General features: G+C 25.3%; 3 protein-coding genes across 4 annotated transcripts; 2 read left to right on the top strand and 1 right to left on the bottom strand.

The window, feature by feature from the left end:
* Positions 1 to 653: 653 nt before the first annotated feature.
* LOC114132794 (uncharacterized) lies at positions 654 to 4,361 on the top strand. Its single transcript, XM_027998372.2, has 4 exons — positions 654 to 995; positions 1,720 to 1,818; positions 2,011 to 2,192; positions 4,057 to 4,361. The coding sequence occupies exons 1-4, from the start codon at positions 780 to 782 to the stop codon at positions 4,265 to 4,267; spliced, it is 708 nt and encodes a 235-aa protein (XP_027854173.1). The 5' UTR covers positions 654 to 779; the 3' UTR covers positions 4,268 to 4,361.
* On the top strand, positions 4,142 to 18,095 carry LOC114132798 (UV radiation resistance-associated protein). 2 transcript variants are annotated; one of them, XM_027998377.2, is made up of 10 exons: positions 4,142 to 4,240; positions 6,876 to 6,953; positions 7,173 to 7,265; positions 7,328 to 7,526; positions 9,531 to 9,801; positions 9,861 to 10,174; positions 12,579 to 12,748; positions 14,631 to 14,854; positions 14,910 to 15,074; positions 15,973 to 18,095. In XM_027998377.2, the coding sequence occupies exons 3-10, from the start codon at positions 7,197 to 7,199 to the stop codon at positions 16,178 to 16,180; spliced, it is 1,620 nt and encodes a 539-aa protein (XP_027854178.2). In that variant the 5' UTR covers positions 4,142 to 4,240; positions 6,876 to 6,953; positions 7,173 to 7,196; the 3' UTR covers positions 16,181 to 18,095. The 2 variants fall into 2 exon arrangements, with proteins under 2 accessions (XP_027854178.2, XP_050062455.1); XM_050206498.1 differs by lacking the exon at positions 6,876 to 6,953.
* Positions 18,096 to 19,160: 1,065 nt separating this feature from the next.
* LOC126552510 (uncharacterized) lies at positions 19,161 to 19,562 on the bottom strand. Its single transcript, XM_050207222.1, has one exon. It carries the CDS (start codon positions 19,560 to 19,562, stop codon positions 19,161 to 19,163), a length of 402 nt encoding a protein of 133 aa, XP_050063179.1.
* Positions 19,563 to 22,185: the final 2,623 nt, after the last annotated feature.

Genomic DNA, 22,185 nt, shown 5'->3' with positions numbered 1-22,185 from the left:
AGGTAGGTGTATAATATTATAATTACTATTTTATTATTTATGCAATATTCTTGACGAAAAGTAACTTTTTTATAGTATGCATTATACAATGATTTGTACACATTTAACACATTTATTACAGCGACCTAGGTATTCAATGATGAGGTACACTCAAAATTTAAAACAGAGCGACTTTTCGTATCTTTATTTTAAAATATTTCAACTAATTAAGCAATGGAATTACAAATCAAGTTTTTCACATAACATTGTTTAAGAAAATAATAGTAGAAATGTTATTACGGAGGTGTGGTTTTATTGGTATTAAAATATATAGGCATTCTATAAAATTATAAAAATATATACCTATACAATAATTATACAAGAAGATAAATCAAATTTCACAGAAGTTGTTGTATATTTAAAGCATAATATTATAAGTTATTATAATTTTTTAAATGTATTATTATTTTTGTACCTTTATACTATTATAAATTATTAAATTAATAATATGTTATATGTATATAGTGTATACCAATTTATAACTTATTCAATACTTCTTAGTTATTAATTATAATATTATTGCTTTACTTTTTTAACATTTTTATAATAATAATTACAGAAACGCTGAAATAGTGAACTGGCTTAAACAATTAAAAATTTAACAAGCAACCACAAATGCATAAATTATAATATTCAAACAAAAACACTTAAATAATTCAAATTTTTAACCAAATCTCAAAATAATTAAAATCAATTAGGAAATAGGAGGCACACGTTTTAGATAAACAACTACATCAATAATGACTACACATGAACACCTGCTCGAAAATGTATTACAATCTACAGAAAAATTTAACTGCGGCTCAACAATTATTACATTATTACCTTCAATTTTTTTTTTTTATTACTTCTGGCGTTTATCTGAAACATATATAATAGCATACATGAATCCAATTCAAAGACCACGCCGTCTGCACAGAGTCCCAAAAAATACATGGTGGAAATTCTGGCTGAAGGTACCTATCATATAATCGTAGTTGAAATATATTTTTTTCAATTTGATTGAAATTACATTTTTATGAACGAATTGTATTATAAATATTTGTTTTTTATAATTAAAAAAATGTTAGAATTAAGTAGTAACTATTACCTATTAGAAGAACAATAAGATAACGCAAAAATAACGATTTGTAAAAGATTCGATGTTGATGCAATTTTGACAAAATAATAACAAGAGTCATAAGAACTCTAAAAGTTATTTAAAATAACGTTTAAAAGTAATATAATATAAACTATTAAAATATAATTTCATACTTCATCGGTCGCTGTCTGTAGAATGCTCGTATATCATTGAGTATCTTGGTAAACTGTTCAAATAATTTTGTATTTATTTTTTAGAGATTGTTTATTTCATGTATTTTATGTGTCCCACTAATGATATTAAAAAAAATATAATAAAAACAATCACATGCACATATAATTATAAAAGTATATAAAACTCGAATAAAAATTATATTAAGTTTAGATCAACTTTTCAACGACCACTTTACAACAATTATAAGATATAACGATTAAAAACATAATAATATTATGTATATACCTAATAAAACATTTTCGTTTAAGCTTTTTAAAATAAAAAAAAATATTTTACATTTAAAATCCTCATACATTTATTGTGTGAGTATTATTTTTACTTTGATTTAAAATTTGTATTAATTATTTAAATATTTATATTTATAGAAAATACTTACTTCAATGCTAGTATGGAGTGGTAGTCAATGTTGGACAGATGGATTAGTACCTGTACTTAAAGCTTACACGTTAGTTTTTCTTACAATGGTACGTAGTTATTCGTTTTTTATTATGTTATTGCCTATTGGAAATATAAATATAAAACCAATTAATATGATTAGGCACATTTTTAATTAGAGTCGGGCGTTTTAGTATTCTATTCAATTTAATAATAATATTTACAATGCTCTGTGTGATGATTTGATATTTGAACAAATAATTTATTTTTCATTCATGTAGTTAAACAATTGCTTGGAACCACACAATAAAATTAACCAAACTTCTCTAGAATTACTGGAATGCATTTGTAATTTAAGCATTTGTTATTCTATTGTGGCTTTCATACGCTGGTGTTACATTTATGTTGATAATAACTATCAATACACAAGAAGGAGATCGAGAACACGTCGAATATACAACTGGTAATTAGAATTACGTATTATATTATTTACAACATTTACAAATAGCTTTGTATAGTCTTGTAAGACCTTGACATTAGATTAACATTTCAAAACTAAAAAAAATTAATACAATTTAGGTAAAACCTATTTAAAATGTTTGTTACAATTTCAAATATGCGCCTAACACGATTAACATTAAGTTTGTATTGATTTGTAAAATATTAAAACTTGAATTTAATGTATTAAATTGAAAAAAGTTAACACTCACCATGTAATGAAATTTATGAATGATATAATTGTTGATCGTGATATTATCTAGACAGTATTTCAATGATTACAAGAAAAATATAACTCATATATTTTGTTAATCGAATGTTATCGAAGAACTTTCCTATACACAATATATTTGAATACAATTAACATTCTAGGCTTTGTTTTGTATTAATATTAAATTATTTAGATATTAGAACATTTTTTTATATTACATTCATCTCTTTCTCTCATTTGTTTTCAACCTTTAAGACCAGACCTCTAAATACAAATCTTGCCATTCCTATCCTTTGCAACTTCCCTCCATATCATTTTTCTGATTCTATTGTTATCATACCTTTTTTTACACAATCTTCCCATCTTCATCTAGGCCTTCCTAAAAGACTTTTAATAGGATCTTATCAAATGACTAACTAGGGATCTTTGATAACTACAGCCATGGCCCTCCCCATCAGTTCTCTTTTTGTGATCTCTAATTATATCAGGTATCTGGAATTGCTTTAAAAATTCATAATTGTATAATTTTCTCCATTTATTGGTTTCATTATCAAAGACCAGTCCATATATTTTTCTTATCAATTTTCTCTCAAACATCGCTAATCTCAGTTCTTTGACTTTTCGAAATGCCTACGTCTCAGAATTGTATAGGATAATAGGTCATAATAATATCATGTACATTGTACATGTAATAAATTATCATGAAATAAATATAGATAAATAAATTAAATGTAAGTAAAAATACCTAAAAGTAATTTTGATTTTAATAAAATATTTTAAAAACCTATTATTTTTTCTTATAATTTATTACACGAGAAGCTTATATTTTACATGCCATATTATGTATTATTATTATAAACAGTGATAAAAATAGATATTTTATTATTTTAATTTTGTAAGATATTTTCGTCACTATATATTTCAAGAAAATAACCACAAAAACGGTAATTTGTATCCCGTCAATATCGTTTTAACATTTCTGAGACCGATAACCTGTCGGAATTAGGTCAGACCATGGTTTGACCTATAGTTTCGCATATACTTAACTTATGATAAATTTATTAATTATTTAGTCTTTATATGACCTACTACCTACGCCTATTGTGCACAATTGATATTTTATAATATTTTTCAATTTAAAAAGTTGTTTTTTCTGAGTGTTGAATAATTTTTTTTGTATATTTTACCATATTTTACTTCCGAGTTCCGAGTCCTACACATTAGTTATTCCAGTTCTAATCAATTATAAGGATAATATTAATTATTAGGCTAGTACTAACATATTAAATATTTTTTTTAAGTTATAGAGTGTAAATGAAATAGGTATAAATTCCTATCAAATTATAAGATCTTTATTTTAAGAATTATATATCAAAAAATATACTAAAAAGCAAAAATATTAGGTTTTTGTAATCATTTGTTTTATACATACATCTATTTTAGATGTACTTGATGTATTACAGTACTTAGAATAATAGTACTGTATACAAATACTTTTTTTCTGATTAAACATGCCATGTAAGTTTTATTTCTTTTTTGAATAAATATAAAATGTCTTTAGAATTATTCATATAGTTACGATAAAATAATAAGTACAAAATAATTTTTTTTTATTCAGGCGTACACTTATTCCTGGGAGAGAAACAAGCGAACTGGGAGAAGATGGTTATTTATTAATGCAAACTATTATACCTACAGAACCTCAACAACCTACGGAGTTGGTAGAAAAAAATAAACCAAAAAAATTGAAACTTACTCAAAGCTGTCAATTGTCTACAAAATATACACCAATTATTCCAAAAGTAATTGTGAGACGTAAATCCATATAAATTTTAAATCAAATTGTTTGAGCAAAATACTTATTTCAATGATAATTTAATACATATAAACAAAGTATTATTATAACAATTATTTAAATTATAATTATATCTATATTTTATTTTCTCTGCTATGATAAAACGTATTATCTAGCTATTGCTATCTATTATTTATTTTTTTCGTATAATAAAGAAGTGTGTTTAATAATTATATTACACATTTTTTCAAGTTGGCAGAGATTGTGTTACTAGTGGCGCAGTTTACCATTTTAATTTAAACATATTCACGCACATTGTAAATACACCAGACATGCATTACACTCATGCACTCGGATTGCATGCTAGTTGCGTCCCAAAGATAGAAATTGCAATAAGTGCCAAACAAATAATATTGTGTTCGGGATGCGCATTTACGGACTTAAATTTATACTGGGGTACAAATAGTGTTGGAATCCGTTTGGATTTCGTAATATCTGCTTATTACTATCTACGTCCCCTAACAAATTTAGGGCAAATTGCTAAATATTCATGTAGGTGGCACCTAACAATTACCTATATTTTAATTAAATTAATTTTATATATTAATAAATAGGTAATATTTTGATACACTTTATAATTTTATAAGTTACTCACTGCTTACCTACTTATAAAAACGTAATATAAATACCTAATAGGTTATAGTAATAGCTTTATAAGTTATTACTTACAAAAACCTAATAATAATAAAAATAAAATATATGCTAATTAGTATTAATCAAAAAATATAAATTACAATTTTGAAAGTGATACAAATAAATCATTTATAAAATATTATTAGGAAAATGTTCTTTATTTCAAAATAATATCCGTTACAGATAGATAGGTATATAATGAATAACTGAATAATTAAACTAATAAGTCTAGGTTTTTATTTATTTTAGAAAGTCATCAAATAAAAATTACAAAATAATATTTGAACAGTTTTTGTTATTTTTATGATAATTATAGCAAAAAATACATAATTATTTTAAAGTCTAAATCCTAATCGTTGTACCTAATTCCTTTTTCAGTTTTAATACTAGTTCGTATGCATTTTCAAGAATTAAGACTAAAATAATTTCAACTCAAAGTCAACTCTTGAGTTATTGATTGTTAATCACTTCTAACAAGACAATTTTGTATACTACAAATCTGTAAAATAGTATAAATTAAAACTGAAGACATGAATTTCAAGAATTAATGTAGATATAAGTAAACAAATTATATGTGTTTAACTGAGGGTATTTTACTACACAAGAGTCATAATTCTTGATCAGAAAAAAACAAATTATTTTATTTGCGTCTTAGAATAAACTGAAAAATTGTCTCCACTCAGAATTTTTGTCGTATACACTTTTGAGACTTTTATTTTATTCTTATTTTGTTTTTTTTTTTTTTTTTTTGTATACAAATATATTTTTGCGTTATAACTTATAACTTACTCCACATCATGTTACAACTTAACTCAGTACTAGGTTAAAATGTAACAAACAAAAAATCATGATATTGAACTAAATATTTAGTATTTATCAATTATGATCGTGTTAAGCTATTCTATTTTTCTAATATATTGTTAAACACTTAAATATTACAAATTAATATTGAAAGGTACCTATTACAATCAAATTGCAGGATAAATCATTTTGCTTTATCGAAAAATAAGGAGTAGAAAAAAAAACTAAAACTAAAACTAAGTGTAAAAATATATTGGAGGTAGGTATTAGGTAATATCTATTTAAAAAGTATTCAAATAATTTTTGAAATATTCGAACCTTAGATAATATACACATTACACATGTGTATTATCCAAGATTCGAACATTTTGAACACAGATATTCTGAATAATTTTTCACTATACCTACCTATCACTTGTAGCCCGTAATTTGTACCAATAAATTATAATAAACAATAATAGGTAGGTACACCGCGATAATGACATGTGTGAATGTTAGACATTTTTTGACATTAATTATTATAGCATTCTCAGCATATTTTTTTATGCTTTAAAACTAATACCTAACAGTTATATCATGCAAAAAAATAGCACTTAAAATATTACCTATAGGTACTTTAAATAATTCACTTTACGATTTACGTTCTTATATAAATGTACCTCTTATAAACTATAACCAATGGTAATTGGTAGGTAGGTAGGTAATACCATGATATAATAATATCATCAATCATGGCCCATGGATAATACAAATACCTAGTACCTACGTAGTATAAGCGTGAAATAAATTTTGATATTTATGATATTATTGATATTACAATTTACAATAAATTACATATTATAAAATATTAAAATAAATTATAATCATAAACACTATAGAATAGAATATTACTTAAGTTTTCATTATGATTATAAGAGAAATGTCTTATATCTGTGTTATAATATCACTGTTTACCTCCATGCTATATAATTTGATAAGATTTTCTACAATATCATAAAATTGATAATGGTTATCATTCAATGATAACTTAAAAAAATTTTGTCAATACTAAATAGTCGGTAGGTAATTAATTAATATTTTTGTCTAGCCTACGATCTATTTTTTTAAAGCATGTTTTCCGTTAAATGTTCAAAATTATATTTATTTAGTTTCAAAGCCAAATAATCCTACAACAAATGAATTCATCAATTTTTACACAATTTCAATGACTCAGTGGACGACAGAAGGTGAGTTTAGAAATTATTTTTTCATCATTCGTGGGCGTATTTAATTAATCAAATATGAAAAATGTTAAGCTCTCCAGACTTCAGACATTTATAATGTTGATATTATTTTTTATTCGTCCTAGGTCTGATGCTCTAAATATTTTAATTTGATATAAATAAATAATGTTGTTTTGATGGTGGAACACACCTCAATAATCTACTTGTTTATAAATATTTCAGGTATGGTGAATCGTACACATTGGAATGAAAATAATGATGTTAAAATCAGAAACCATCCGTTCACAAGAATGGGTGCCTTTTGTTACTCAACAAGTATTTATATTAAATAGTTAATTGAAAACCCAGAGTTTTTATCAGTAGTTTTTAATTTTTAGCAAAGGCTCAGAAATTTAATTCAAATTAATGGTTACAATCTTTGTGATGATCCAGATTGTACAGCTAATAAATCTTCATTTTATTACACATTACATTTAACAACAATGTGTGCTCCTTTGTATACTAGCGAAAAAGTTTGTGGTCGTAATCCAAAATGGACTAAAATGGATATTTGTAGTTCAATTGGATCTGCTAAAGGTATTTAAATACTTAATTAAATTAAACTATTATACTTTTATTTTATTTCAGTTATAACTTTAAAATATATTCCGATATATTACTATTCATACAATACTTACTAATTAATCTTATAATAACATAATTTAGTAATGTACATACAATTAGCATTGATCTCAGGCTTGTATTTAGTTTAATTTAATGTAAACATTTAATTGAAATACATATTTAGGTGCAATATTATATTATTATGAAGGATTTTGCTTAAATTAACATTTGTCCAATTAAAAATCATTAGTATAATAACACTAAAAAACACTAAAATACGCACTTTTATTATGTGATCTGTTAAACTTAAAAAATATGCACAAAAATTAAGATAAAACACTTAATAAAAAGGGTTTATTAAATATAAAAATAAAATAAAATATTGAACATTTTATAATTATTATTATTATTATAAATTTGTTAATCGATTAATATTATGTATCTGTTTATTTGTATATGGTTAATTTTTGTAATTAAATGTTAAACATTTTAATTAATTAATTTTGAATTATAGTATCATATCTATAAATTATTAAAATTATTGAATTTGCATCAATATAGCAAAAAACCTAAAACTACCTATGTAAAATAAAATTTTATATTTTAATTCTCTGTACTGTATAACTTATTTGTTTATTACTCTACTATGTTTTACTACATTTATGATGGATATGCAAATGCTTAAAGTTTAAACTCTATTTAAGTTATGAAATTTAGCCAATAGCAATCAGTCGATTTGTGGTCAGACAATATGTGTATTAGGAATAACCCTACTAAGTTATAAATTTGTAAGCCTAACGTGTATAGTGAAGCCACGCCCTTGCTCAATAGTCAGCCACAGACTATATTCCTTTATTTGAACAAAGTAAAGTATTACAATTGTCTAATTTTTATTGTATTTAAATAAAAATAAAATATTTTATAATCATTTAAAAATTCAATTAAATTTTCTGAGCTATTAACCATGAAAATATTATTGAAACAAATTAAAATACTTATTTGAAAAATTGAATTAATTTATAAATAAATTATTATTATTTATTTATTATAAACCTACCTTCAATTTAATATCTATTTATTAATTATAAATTAAAGTAACTCACAATTTAAAAAAATAAATAAATAAATGCAATGTACTATTAACATTTTCAATGTGCATGACAGAATGGCGTCAATTAATATTGTTTACATATGCTGAATGATACCAATTGGAGTTATGAACCGTATTTTATTAAATACACTATAATTTATTCAGTGTTACATTTGAGCTATTCAGTTTTGTTGAAAATGTTGGTGTTAAATATTTGATTGTTAACTATATCAAAAAATTTTAGAACAATCAAAATATAGAATGTCTCTGAGGGTATCATCATTTAAAATCATGTTTTGCTGAATTTGTTTGGTGAAAAAAATTTAAAAGAATGTATAATCACTAAATTGTAAAAACAATCTAAATCAAATTTCCTTCAATACATATTTACTAACAAATCATTTATTATTGTTGTAAAACTTTTTTTTTTCATTTAACATCTTTTATATATCAAAAATTCTCAAAGAATTAAACATGATTCGTTAATATAAATAAAAATTAAGTATTCTATGCTGATAGGAAAGTAGGAAATTGTTAGAAGTGTTAGATAACAGGATTGTGATGTTTCATAAACTAAGGTAGTCCTGTATAACAGATAAGTATTTATTACCCCTGCATACTTAAAAAATGTATAAAATGCTAATGTTTGTATTATATGTTTTTTAAATATTGTTATGAGTATATGTTCCAATACATCCATGATTGTACCATGTTATTTACTATTTAGTATTATTTAAAATGTTAACAATAACATTTGTAGTTTTTAAATAAATATTTTTCCAAAAGATAGAATTATAATTAATTATTTTAAGTATTTCAGTATTTATATGTTAATTTAACATTTGTTGAACTAAGTAGTATAAATAAATAACTTTGTAACTTTACAGCTGTTGTAATACGATTGTGGAGAACTACAGATGACCACACCAAAGTTTTGTTTGTTTGGGGAATTGAACTTAGTGGTCTTTTGTATATAACCCCGATGTCACTAGATCCAAAAATGTTTCATTCTAATTCTTTAGTATTTTGTATGACTGGAGGAAATTATACTGCTCCACATTGCATTGCTGAAGATCAGCCTACTTTAGCTCGAATTACTCATCTTACTTTACCCTCAAAAGATGTAAGAATAAGTGGTACACTTTTACAACTAACAAGGTACTATTTAATAAAAATTAACAATTTATCAATTTTAATATATATTATACCTGTTATAGAATGCATAATATTCAACGAATTACTAGTAAACAAAGGGAAGCAGCTACATTATTAAAAGAAAAAGTAATTCAAGGTGAAATTGGTTTGAATGAAAATCGAACAGGAAGACATCAAAGTGCTACAATTCGTAGATTAATGAACAAAGAAATTACCCAAAAACCATCTCGTCAAAGTATTTTATGTAGAAGAAAAGAAATTGAATTAGTAAAATTTAGAGTATTGTTGCTATGTCAAGAAAAATCTCGTAAAATCGTCCTTCTTCGTAATAAAACTCAAACTAGTAAAACATTTTATGATGCAAATTTTTTAAAAAGTAAGCAAATTTCAATTAATATTTTATTAATTATTTATTAAAATGTTTATTATGAAGTAATGGACGTGTATTATAATATATTATATTATAATAATATAATATATTAATAAGATAAGTTTATTTAAAACTTTTTAATTATGTATTATTTAAGATTAACTAATTTTATTAGTCTTAAATTGCTTCGTTTTTCATTTAAAAAATGTTTAAACATTGTATACTATGTTTTCCTGTTTAACTACAAGTAATTAAATAACAAAATATAATATCATACTTATATCACATCAACTAAATGAAATGGCTATTTCCATAACGTAAACATCTGTTTCGTGAAATTTACTTATTTTTATGAAATGGATGAAACTTATTTTATTCATATCATGTAGTAAAATAATATTTTATACTTGAATAATATTTTTAATTATTAACCACAATCAGCTAAAGGGTACGCTAAGAAGAATAAAAAAAAAAAAAAATTATGAATGTTCAATTATCATTATTAAAACATACTTAAATTGCTTTCCTGGATTCTAAGGAATATTTTACAGTTAACTTGTTATACATTCAAAATCAGTCTTATCATTATACTTGTTCAATGATCATTAGTAGTAATAACCTGTATAAAACAATAATTCACTCACCATTCCCCCCTTTCCTTCCCAATCAACCTGTAATTAGACTTCCCGATTAATGTTTGACCCCATGAACATTTAAAATATCATGTATCTATCATATGGGAAGGTCTAATATGGTAATGTCTCTGTAATATTATAGATTAACATGTAGACTAAATTTATTTATTTATTTATTTAAACATTGCAACAAAAATAAGTCTATTAATTGAAGTCTGAGTTGTATTGTTTATGGTTTATGTATAATGATTCTAGTTTTAATTTTTTTTTTCTGTTAAGCATCACTAATTTTGTGGATTTCTAATAGTTGGTCTTTGTGGATACCTTGGGTCCACAATCTTAGTCAGTAAACAATCATAAAAAATGTTTGTAATTTAGGAAATATTTATTCTTCCCAACATTTTTTTATCAAAAAGGATTGTTTCAATTTTTATTCCTTGTGGGGTCCTTACAGCAAATGCATAAAATTTATTTTTGTGCCATTTTCATTTGTCCTTGTATTTGATGATGGTACTTATGATTTATTTTAAAACTTCCAATACTTCCATCTTTATTTATAAACAAAAAATAATTTGTTTATATTTAATAGGAAGTCATATTAACAGTATAGTCCGGACATTTTATTTCAATCAGTTTATCATTATCCATTAAACCATCTGAAATAGCTTCTAAAAAGGAATTTACTGTACCTATAAAAATACCATAATCAAGTATAGGCTTATTCAAAATTTTTTCTAATTATTTTTTAGCAACAAACTCATTTTTATAGCTATAATCAAAAGACTGAGCTATTACTTGTGCATTATATAAAAAGCTCTTGAATATATTTCCACAACCAGTATCTAGTCTTCGAAAGTTGATACGTCTGAAGTCAGAAACCTTTAAAATTCTTCTTTGTACTTAATTCCCCTGTACATTTTCATATTGTTCGATAATTTATTTTTAATATTGTCTCTTTTGGCGATACTTCTTTTTTTGATGATAAAATTCTTAATGATCCATATCGAGTTTAATGGTATTTTTTCCATACAATAAATCAGGATCAATGTTTTTAAAAAGTTATTTTTAGAATCTTCTATCTTTTATTCTTGCAAATTTTTGAAAATTTTGTTTCCTTTTTCATTTTAATTCCATAGCACTTAAAAATTTTTGTTTTTTAGTGTATGGAATAGTAGTATCAAAATTTATTGGATGTGTTTTACTTTTTAATAATACTAATATTCAATAGCAGAGGATAATAATTTAGAAAAAAAATTATACCTACCTAGTTAATAAGTATCCAAAAAAAATATTATTTCGAAATCTGATTTACTATTATATATTATTACTCATTAGAATACTAAAATACTAAATTATAAGTATAGGTACGTTATCTGATTTTTCTAGGAAGGTCAATTATTGATGTATAAATTATAAAAACTAAAATAAAAAGTATTAATTATGTGTAAGATATTAAATTATTAGTAATTAATATTTATTCATTTCACCTACTTAATTAATTTCAAACATTAAATAATGACTATTCATGTTATTTAAAATTGATAATATTGTAGAAAATGCTGGTCATATTTTTTTATTTTTTTTTATGTACTAGTAGCATTTTTTTGTGAAAATATGATAACAAAATCAACAAATAATGAACAAACCCAAATTCAAAAAATAAATAAATATATAATTTAAGTGGTGAAATATATGAGTAGTTTATCACTATTAATTAAACAAAACTTATATCAACTAATATAATTTAACATATTTTTTTATTATGTTATAAATAGATAGCAAGCTAATTGAAATGAACGAAACACTTAGCAGTGATATACATCAGCTAAAACAATTGAGTAATACATCTAACTCGATTGACACACTGTCAGCACTAAATAATCAACTCATTTATCGGAAAAAACAACTTGTTTCAGAACTTAACTTTATATATCCTATTACTGAGGTAAAAATCTAATTACTATATTATATTTGTGAACATATATAACATTTTATCTATAAAACAATTGATATTAATTTCATCAAAAACGAAAATTTTTATGTAAACTGTTATGCCTAAACAAATATCTATTTACTTAATTTTAAATTTCTTTCGGCTTTATTTCAAGTAGTGAAATTAATATTTTAAAAATGATAGGTAAGTGGATACTACTCTGCTGTACGCACATCTTTGAGTGGGTCATTATAATAGATGTGTTAAATTTGAATTAAATTATAAATCATTGTATACATTAAACGATTCTGAGTGAGACTATCTATCAGCTAGTATCACTAAGTATATATTTCCATGTTGTTTTTTAATATTATTATTAAATTATTTATTTTACTTTTCATAATATGGTAGAGACCAGATGTAACATAATTTTTATCAAAAATATTTGTATTTGAATATATTATTGTACAGTAGAACCTTGATAAACCGTCAGTCTCAGGACCAGAGCTTTGACGAATAATCGAAAAGACGGTTAAGCGAGCAACAAACATTTTTTTAAGCATACATACATATGTTTTATTATTTTTTTCATAATTATAACATCCATATTGATATATTAAGGAACTATTACTTATTGGTACATTATTGTTATTATTTTTATTATTTACAATTTACATACATAAGGTAATAAGATTTTACTACAACACACAAGTAGTCCGTGCAAGTGTGGCCTGACGTTTAACTGAGAAAGACGGTTAATCGGGGTCGGATAATCAAGGTTCTACTGTATCCATAGAATATAATATTAAACATAAAAGCCATATTTTCCAGTGAATAATATTTTTTAACTATAATTAAACAATGAAAATCTAAAAAAATATATAACAGCAATTATTTTTAATAGACATTTTAAATTCAAATATGGATAAAATTACTTATTTAAATAATACATAACACTATTAATTACCTATTTTGTTATAATTTAAAAACAGAATTTATGAAAATAGAAGCTTTGAATACTTAACTTTTTCTTAAGTATATATTATGAATTTTATACAATGACATTTTTAATTTGTTTTAAAATATTATCTATCTATACTGTGACTTTACTTTTTTTTTGTCGTTTTATGTTATTTATTGAAAGATAAAATTAAAATTTTAGTTATTTTAGTTATTGATTTAATAATTTTTTGTATATCATGGAATTTAAACTTAACACAGCCGTGTATGAGAATAAATAAGCTTTAATAATTTCTCTTAGATCATAATATCTATTTTTATTTCGATACTTATTTTGATATTAATTATTTAGAGATAAAAATGATTTAATTCTAATCATATTTATACAATAACAAAATTAACTCAAAATATTTATTTATATGATAATTTTTACCTACTTTTTTTTCAAGATTGTTTTTATACTTGAAAGGTCTTTCAACTATAAACATTTTTATACATTGTATATTTTAATACAAAAGTTAACTTTACTAGAATATTTCAGCATTTTTAACTTTAACAAATTATAATATTTTTTTTTAGGCATAAAAAGGTAATATTTTAGTATAATTAGTAGCTTGTATTTTGTTATTATTATTATTGTATTGAACTTAGCTTTAATGATTGACCATTTACCACTAGCTCTATTTTATGAATTATTCACATTTTTAAATTAAATGTCTACAAAAATTTAAAAATACTTTTTTTGAATGATTTTGGATTGGGGACAATTAATTTTGTTATTTATTATATTGTTCATGATCTCACATGACCTATTTTAACTCTAAGAATTTTTCAATAGATATTTTTTTATATAAATTACTTAATGTTTACCAAATCTGTTTTGTTTATGATACTGAACATTAAATTAATTTTTAGTTTTTTTAAATTATTGCAGGTCAACGACAATATTTCAATATGTGATGTCCATCTTCCGAACTCAGAGAACTTTGATGGTTGTAATGATATTCAATTGAGTATTGGTCTGGGTTATGTTGCCCATTTAATTCTTATGATTTCCTACTTTTTAAATATTCCATTAAGATATCCAATTAACCATGTAGGATCACGTAGTAAAATTATCGATCATATTTCACTAGATATACAAGATAGAGAACGATTGTAAGTTTATAGAATAAAATATGTGTATTTTTTAACTAATTATTTTATTTTTCAGATTTCCTTTGTTTGGTCGAACTAAATCTCGATTAGAATTTAATTATGCCGTTTATTTGCTAAATAAAAATATTGCACAACTTCGTTGGTATAATGGTTATAGTACTAATGACTTACGTACAACTTTATACAATTGTTTAGTTTTGTTGCAACCACAATCAAGTTTGTACGTTTATATTTTTTTCTTTTGTTATAGGAACATAAGGTATACCTAATTTAACCTAACCTAATAATGAATACATTTCAACTAATATGAGTAAATACATAATAAATATATTTTATACTGATACAGTGGTACATAATAACCATTAAGAAACATTATAGTTCCTTTTTTAACTGTTAAAAGGACCTTGTATTCACATTTGTTATTTGGGTCTAATGCGCTTGTAACATAGCAGATCTATTTATGAGATTCTTCAGTTTATGTATAGTTAAAATTATATTAAATTAACTTATCATTTGTCGAGAAGAATAAAAGCTATACTCAAATGAAAAGTTTTTCATTTTTTTATTTTAATATGAATTATCAACCTTGGAAAATGAATTATTTAGGTATAATAGCTCATTTTAAAATAAAATATATGGAAAAAAGTGTTGGTTGAGATGGTTGAATACAGCTTATATTCTTCTCTACAAGTAATAAGTAGATTTACTCCAATACTAACTATAAATAAAGTGCAGTATACATTTGATACTTACCATTACCATGTTACACATATATATTAAAGAGACAATACCATGGGAAATCAAGTGTACAACATCCTCTTAATTTAAAAAGTTATTTAAATTAGCTACATTGAAATACTTCAATACACTTAAGCTATACTTTCTAATCATCATAGAAATCATATTTAGTTACCATAAATAGCTGTATATAAATTTCCTTATTTTATAATGCATAACAATTTCAAATTATGATATCATAAATATTTATTTATTTTGATAGATAAAATGAAGTTTAATATCTTATTTATTTTAGTAGATTTTAATTTAATATGTTAATCTTAATTTTTGATCATTGTAAATTGTATTAATGTACATTTATTTAATTTGACTTTTTTCAGATTAAAACTACAAAATTCAAAATTCACTTCTTCAAATTCTTCGTTAGAGTCTTCTTTAAACATACCACCAAGATCTTCCCGAGATGTTTATAAAGAAGACACTAGTAGTTCAGATGATTCAAAAATAAAAAGAATACCACATTCTTCATCAGATCCGTCACTAGCTGAAGAAAAAACTCAAGCATATAATGATTTTAACTCTTCATAACATGTATTGAAATCACTCAATTTATATTGGCCAATGTTACCGACTGTTATATTGATTAAACATTTTAAGACTGGTCTGTTTGATTACTAAGTAATTTTTTTATTCATTATTCTTATTATCGTTTATTATATTATAATATAATATAATAAATATGAATATTTCATTATTATTATTATGTATTAATAACTAAATTGAATGCTATTACAACTATTTATGAGTACTCAATATAATTATTAGTTTTTTTATGATATACTCACACAAATATTTAACAATGTAAAAATGTATTTTATATTATTATTTAGTATGTATGTTATTACTTATTAGTTATTTATAATAATAAGTAGCTTGCAAGTATTTTTTTTTCAATTATCTGTCAAAAAATTTTGAATATGTAGTAATATAACAGTAAGATATAAATTATTTTAGATATTTTAATTTATTTAATAAAATAGATATAATTTCTAAATTATATTAAGAATACTATAACTCAGGAGTGGAAATATGGAAGAGCCAAAATGTAAAAGAAAAAAAAATGTTATTATATAATACATAAATTCATATTAAAAAAATGTGTTTGTAATAATGTTACGATAAGATGCAAGCCGCAAAAGTCTATTTAGCTATATGCTATTTGGCCACCCCTGCTATATTTGTTAACATAAACTAGGTCAAAAGTCTCTAACCATATTTTAACAGCGTGTCAAATATGAAATATATTTTGGAATGCAAGGGAGAATAGTTTGAAAGTGAGAGCTTGAAAGTAATGAAATTAAATAAAGATAAGAATTATTTCATTATTTTATAATTTATTAAATATTTTAGTTTTATAATTTGTAAAAAAGTATAAAATATTATATGTTCATAATTTAATAAGAAGTTTGGAATTGCTCATTAATAAGCTTAAACTAATATATTTTCTAAATGTCAGATAGCTTAACAAGCAGATTTTAATAAAAGTAGGTGGAGGTCAAAAACCATTGATCTAGGTTATGGAATTATTGTAATTAATTACATATTAAAATCTTAGACTAATACTTTTTTGTTTCTAAATTACACAATAATATATGATGTCCATAATATTATAAAGTTATGCAATGTATATGAACAAAATTCTCATGTGAATAGTTTTAAATAACGTAACAAAGTTATTAAGTATTAATATTTATAAGCCTTCTTTTATGTTTTACATTAAAGAACACTCCTTATTTCTAAAAAAAAAATATTTAAATGTTAATAAACATGAAAAATAAAAAAAATAAGGACTTTCTATAGGCCCATTTTTGACCAGTTTTTATCCACTTAATATAAATATGAACTTAGTTTGACTTGGGAGATACACCACATAAATATAATTTTAAAATAAATATGCTAAACTCATTTTTAAAACAAGCATAGTTTGAAATTTTAAAATATTTTATAAAAATTAATAGTGTAATCAAACTTTTTATTCAACAATTTAAAAGGAATATTTTGTTTGTAATGATAACAATACAAATTTTTCCCTATAAAATGTTGATTCTTATCGTGTTAACATTTGTATAAATTAATTAATTTTTTAATAACAAAATATAATTTAATAAATATCAAATTGTGTATGTATGTATATATATATATATATATATTTTTAATGTACACATAAAATGTGTTTTCATAATAAAAACACCACAATAAGTATTATACACTAAAGCAGGGGTGTCCAACTCACGGCCCGCGGTTGATTTCTATGCGGCCCTCACTTCAATTTAAAAACCATGAATTAATTGTATATAATGTATAAATAAATATATTTTTCTGTGTACTTATAATTAAATTACTAAATATTAATACTTATAAAACTATTTCTGCTTATTATTTGCTGTTGTAAAACTATAAAAAAATGTATTGTTGTATTATAGAGTATAATTTGATCATTAAATTTGAATGTATAATTATTATTAAAAAAAGTATGTGGCCCACAACAACTTCTACCTATATGATGTGGTCCAGTCTTCACAAAAGGTTGGACACCCCTGCACTAAACATTAAGTAATTTAAATATGGGATGAATTATGATTATTTAATTTTTTTAAATGCTAAACACAAACATTAAAATTCAATAATCAAACAGTGATTGTGTTACTAAACAAATAAAAAAAAAATAGATTGTAAAAATTATTTAAAGCTATATATTCTAATCCAGCAGACGTAAGCTAAACTTTATAATTCTACTAGCTGAATTACCCAGCGTTGCCTGGAAAAACTCCTTTTAAATGTAAAACGCTGTGAAAGCGTTGTCGAAAAGAACAATGTCTTTTTAAATGTAAATTATATAATATAGCTGAATAACCCGGCTTTGCCCGTGTGCAGTTATTGCTTTCTCTAAATGAAATTCTTGAATCAGATGTTTATTATTTACCTTCTTTCTTTTTTCGGTCCCCTAGCAACATTATAAATATATAACAATATAGTATTTTTTCATTATAAATAAAAATAATAGCACGTAGGTTGTACAGTTAAAATTAGTTTTATAATAATTAATAGCCGACCCCTGTACGCTTCGCAGCACCAACACAAATATCCAATAAAAATCATTTATTTTTTCAAAATTCTTTATTATTAATCCAACAAATTTGAGCAAACAATATTCTTTGTTTGTCCATTTGGGGCATACACAAATAAACAATTTGGAGTGCCAACTCTTGAACAGGCCACGTAAAGATGCTCGTGCGAAAAACACTGCTCCTCCAAATTCAAACCGCATACTTAGAGCGTTTGTCCTTGTGCCTTATTGATGGACATGTCGAATAACGGGGAATTGCAATCGTTTGAACTCAAACGGCATGTCTGTTGGTATCAGAGGAATACGTGGGATGAGTACAAATTCCCCCTTCGCTTTGCCAGTCAATATTATGACTTCGATTAAATTCGGCATCAATCTTTTTACAGTTAATCTTGTGCCGTTGCACAGTTTTGGTGCATTCAAATTCCTTAGTAAAATAATTTATGAGCGGACCTTCAAATTCAAGAAATGCGGCGGTATACCAGGTGGTTCCAACGAATTCAAAAATTCAATTGGATAGTTGACTGCATCATCTTCATTCAATGCGCTATCAATAGATTTGTATAATATTACTGCACCAGGCAATTTTTCTTGGATGAAATAATTGATAGCATTGACATGCACATTCTTTGGTACCAGAATTGCGCGTTCACTCAACCAATTGTGATTCCTGTGATTCTGGATAATATTTGGAAACACTCGTTCAATCAATTCTTCTTTTGATTGGAGAATTGTACAAAAATTGTTTGACAAACTAATTAAACCGTTTGTATTATCGATTTGAACTTTGCCATTTCCGATTTCCAACAATTGCTTCGAAAAACCGATCTGCAGATTGATCATTCTGCAACTGAACACGCATGTTTATGTTTAGCACTTTAGCGTCAATTTTCGCTCATATCTCCACATGAAAGAAGACTTTAGGCACGCATTGATCTCACCTGTCGATATTGAGCGTGGAATTACGGGCAGTGTTTGCCTAAAATCACCTGACAATAATATCAATGCACCACCAAAAATGTTTTGATTGCCATGCAAATCTTGCATTGTGAGGTGTTTGCTTCAAGTGATTTTTTGTGAGTCATCGTACATTCATCCAATAAAATAATTGCTGTTTGCTGCAAAACTTTTGCCATCGCAGAATTTCTTGATATATTTCACGTTGGATTCTCAATCACCTGTAATACATTAAAAATAATTACATCTCAATTAATGCAAATGCATTTCAAGCCAGTCGATCAATGAATATAAACAAACCTGCACATTTAACGGTAATTTTAATGCAGAGTGTGCTGTTCGTCCTCCATCCAACAGAGTAGTAGCTATTCCAGACGAAGCAAGTGCCAATGTAATTTTCCCTTGCGCTCGAATGTTTGTCAAAATGAGTGATATTACAAATGTTTTACCCGTACCACCGGGCGCATCCAAAAAATACAATCCACCAGCTTCATTTTGTACTGCTTGCATGATGGTATTGTACACATTTTTTTGATGGTTATTTAATTTGGGAACATTTAAATTCAATAATGTTTGCAATTCATTGATATCATACTGTTGTTCTCGTCGCAATTCTCGATCGAAAAAATCATGCATTGGACGATTGGGTGAAAACATACCTAATTGTCCCAATGTTTTATTGGCGATCGTAAGGCACATATCTTCAATCGCTATTAATGCCTCATTATACATTTCCAATGTTATGATCAAATCAGAGTTTCCTGTGTGATAGCGCATTCGAATCAAAGTCTTCTGTCATAAAATCTCGATATTTATTCCACAATTCAATCGGATTCGATGGGAAACCTGTTTATATTATTATGGCATACAGCATACGTATTTGATGTGAAAATGAAGCGATCGATGCATCTTGAAGTGATGAATCCCAATGAGCATCATTTTCCAGTAAACCCAAATTCTCACACGCTTCACGATACGTATTACATAAATGACCATTAACTGTTCACAAATCTTCAAATGAACACGGCCCCACAACATTCACTAACAACAGCCACAAATAATAACATTCTACCATATTTGGATGAACTGTGTATAGTCTTCCCATAGTTTCTATATAGAAAAGACCTGGATGGCCATCAACTGCTGTTTCCTATTTACGCCGTTGTCATGTTTTTTGTGCAGTCCAAGTGTAATAATGCGTTACATTTGAATACAGCAAAGTTCTGGCAAATTCATCACTTGCGCACAATTGAAAAAATGTGGTTAATGTTGTTGCTGGTGGACGTGCCACTCTCTCTTGAACATTTTCATTAGTAAAATATACACGTTGGCCATTTTTAAAGTGAACTGCCAAATTAACAACAGCAGAAAACCGTTCATGCATCGGATATGAATAAATTCCCCTAAGAGCCTCATTAGTGCTGATGTAGCGTCCTATTTGATATTGAGCAATTTCGTCATGACTATTGTCAGCAGCTACTTCGAAAACAGCCATATCACTGTCTTTGTTGACATACTTGCAAATGTATTTGATCGATTTGACCGAATTGCAATACTCAACGTTAATGTGTGCCTTAAATATTTTCGACAGTAGTGATGAGTATAGAACTACCCAACGATTATCAACTTCGATGTCTTGATTTTGTATTCTAATCGTTACCGTATGGCCATTATCTTTCGTAGACCGACGTCAGTACAACGGATATCCATCATCACCTGTTATTGTGTCAGAAGTCAATGCTCTTGGGTACCGTTATAAACATTTTCCAACGATCATGCATGGAAAATTCAAATTGAGTGCACCGCAAGGACCGTATTTTTATCATATTTTTCTTGACAACTTCAAATAATTCAGGATTAGCAATTTCATCTGGAATCTCAGCTGATATAATGCTATCAATTTGATCCGGTGTTATTTTAAGTACCAGCCATATCAATATATGTGCATGCGGCAGCCCTCTCTTTTACCTTTCGATCGAGTACATCCAGCATAGCACCTCTCCAAATACTCGCAATTTGATAATCAAATCCATCAGCGCTTTCAATTTCTATCAAAATACACGTGCTGTTATATCGTGGCGGTATATTGGTGTCTGACCTTCAAACAAATTGGTTTTTATATCATCCCACTGTGGATTTCATGTGAATGTTATGAAAAGGTCAGAGCGGCCGTATTTGCGAACGTACGACATTGCATCTTGTGTTGCAAATACTATTAAATTATGTACTATATAGAAGTATGGTTAATTTAAGAGGACGCTTCACCAGCATGGGTTGTCTCCATCTTTCAAAAGTACAACATAGTTAAAACCGTTTCATACAGGTAAGGACCACTCGGGTTGAAGTCCAAGCTCATCAACCAAATTTTTTACACTAGAAAGAGATTTTAGATTGCAACATCATACTTATTTTTCATATCAGAATTACAAAAATATTTATTCAAGTTTACTAAACACAAAAATAACAGATTTTGAAAAAACGATAAGAACTTTTTTTTTGTAGTTCTGAT

This window comes from Aphis gossypii, chromosome X (genome assembly GCF_020184175.1).
Source record: "Aphis gossypii isolate Hap1 chromosome X, ASM2018417v2, whole genome shotgun sequence".
Lineage (NCBI taxonomy): Eukaryota > Metazoa > Arthropoda > Insecta > Hemiptera > Aphididae > Aphis > Aphis gossypii.
Note: the sequence above shows the minus strand (reverse complement) of the source record. Positions and strands in the feature narration are given on the sequence as shown.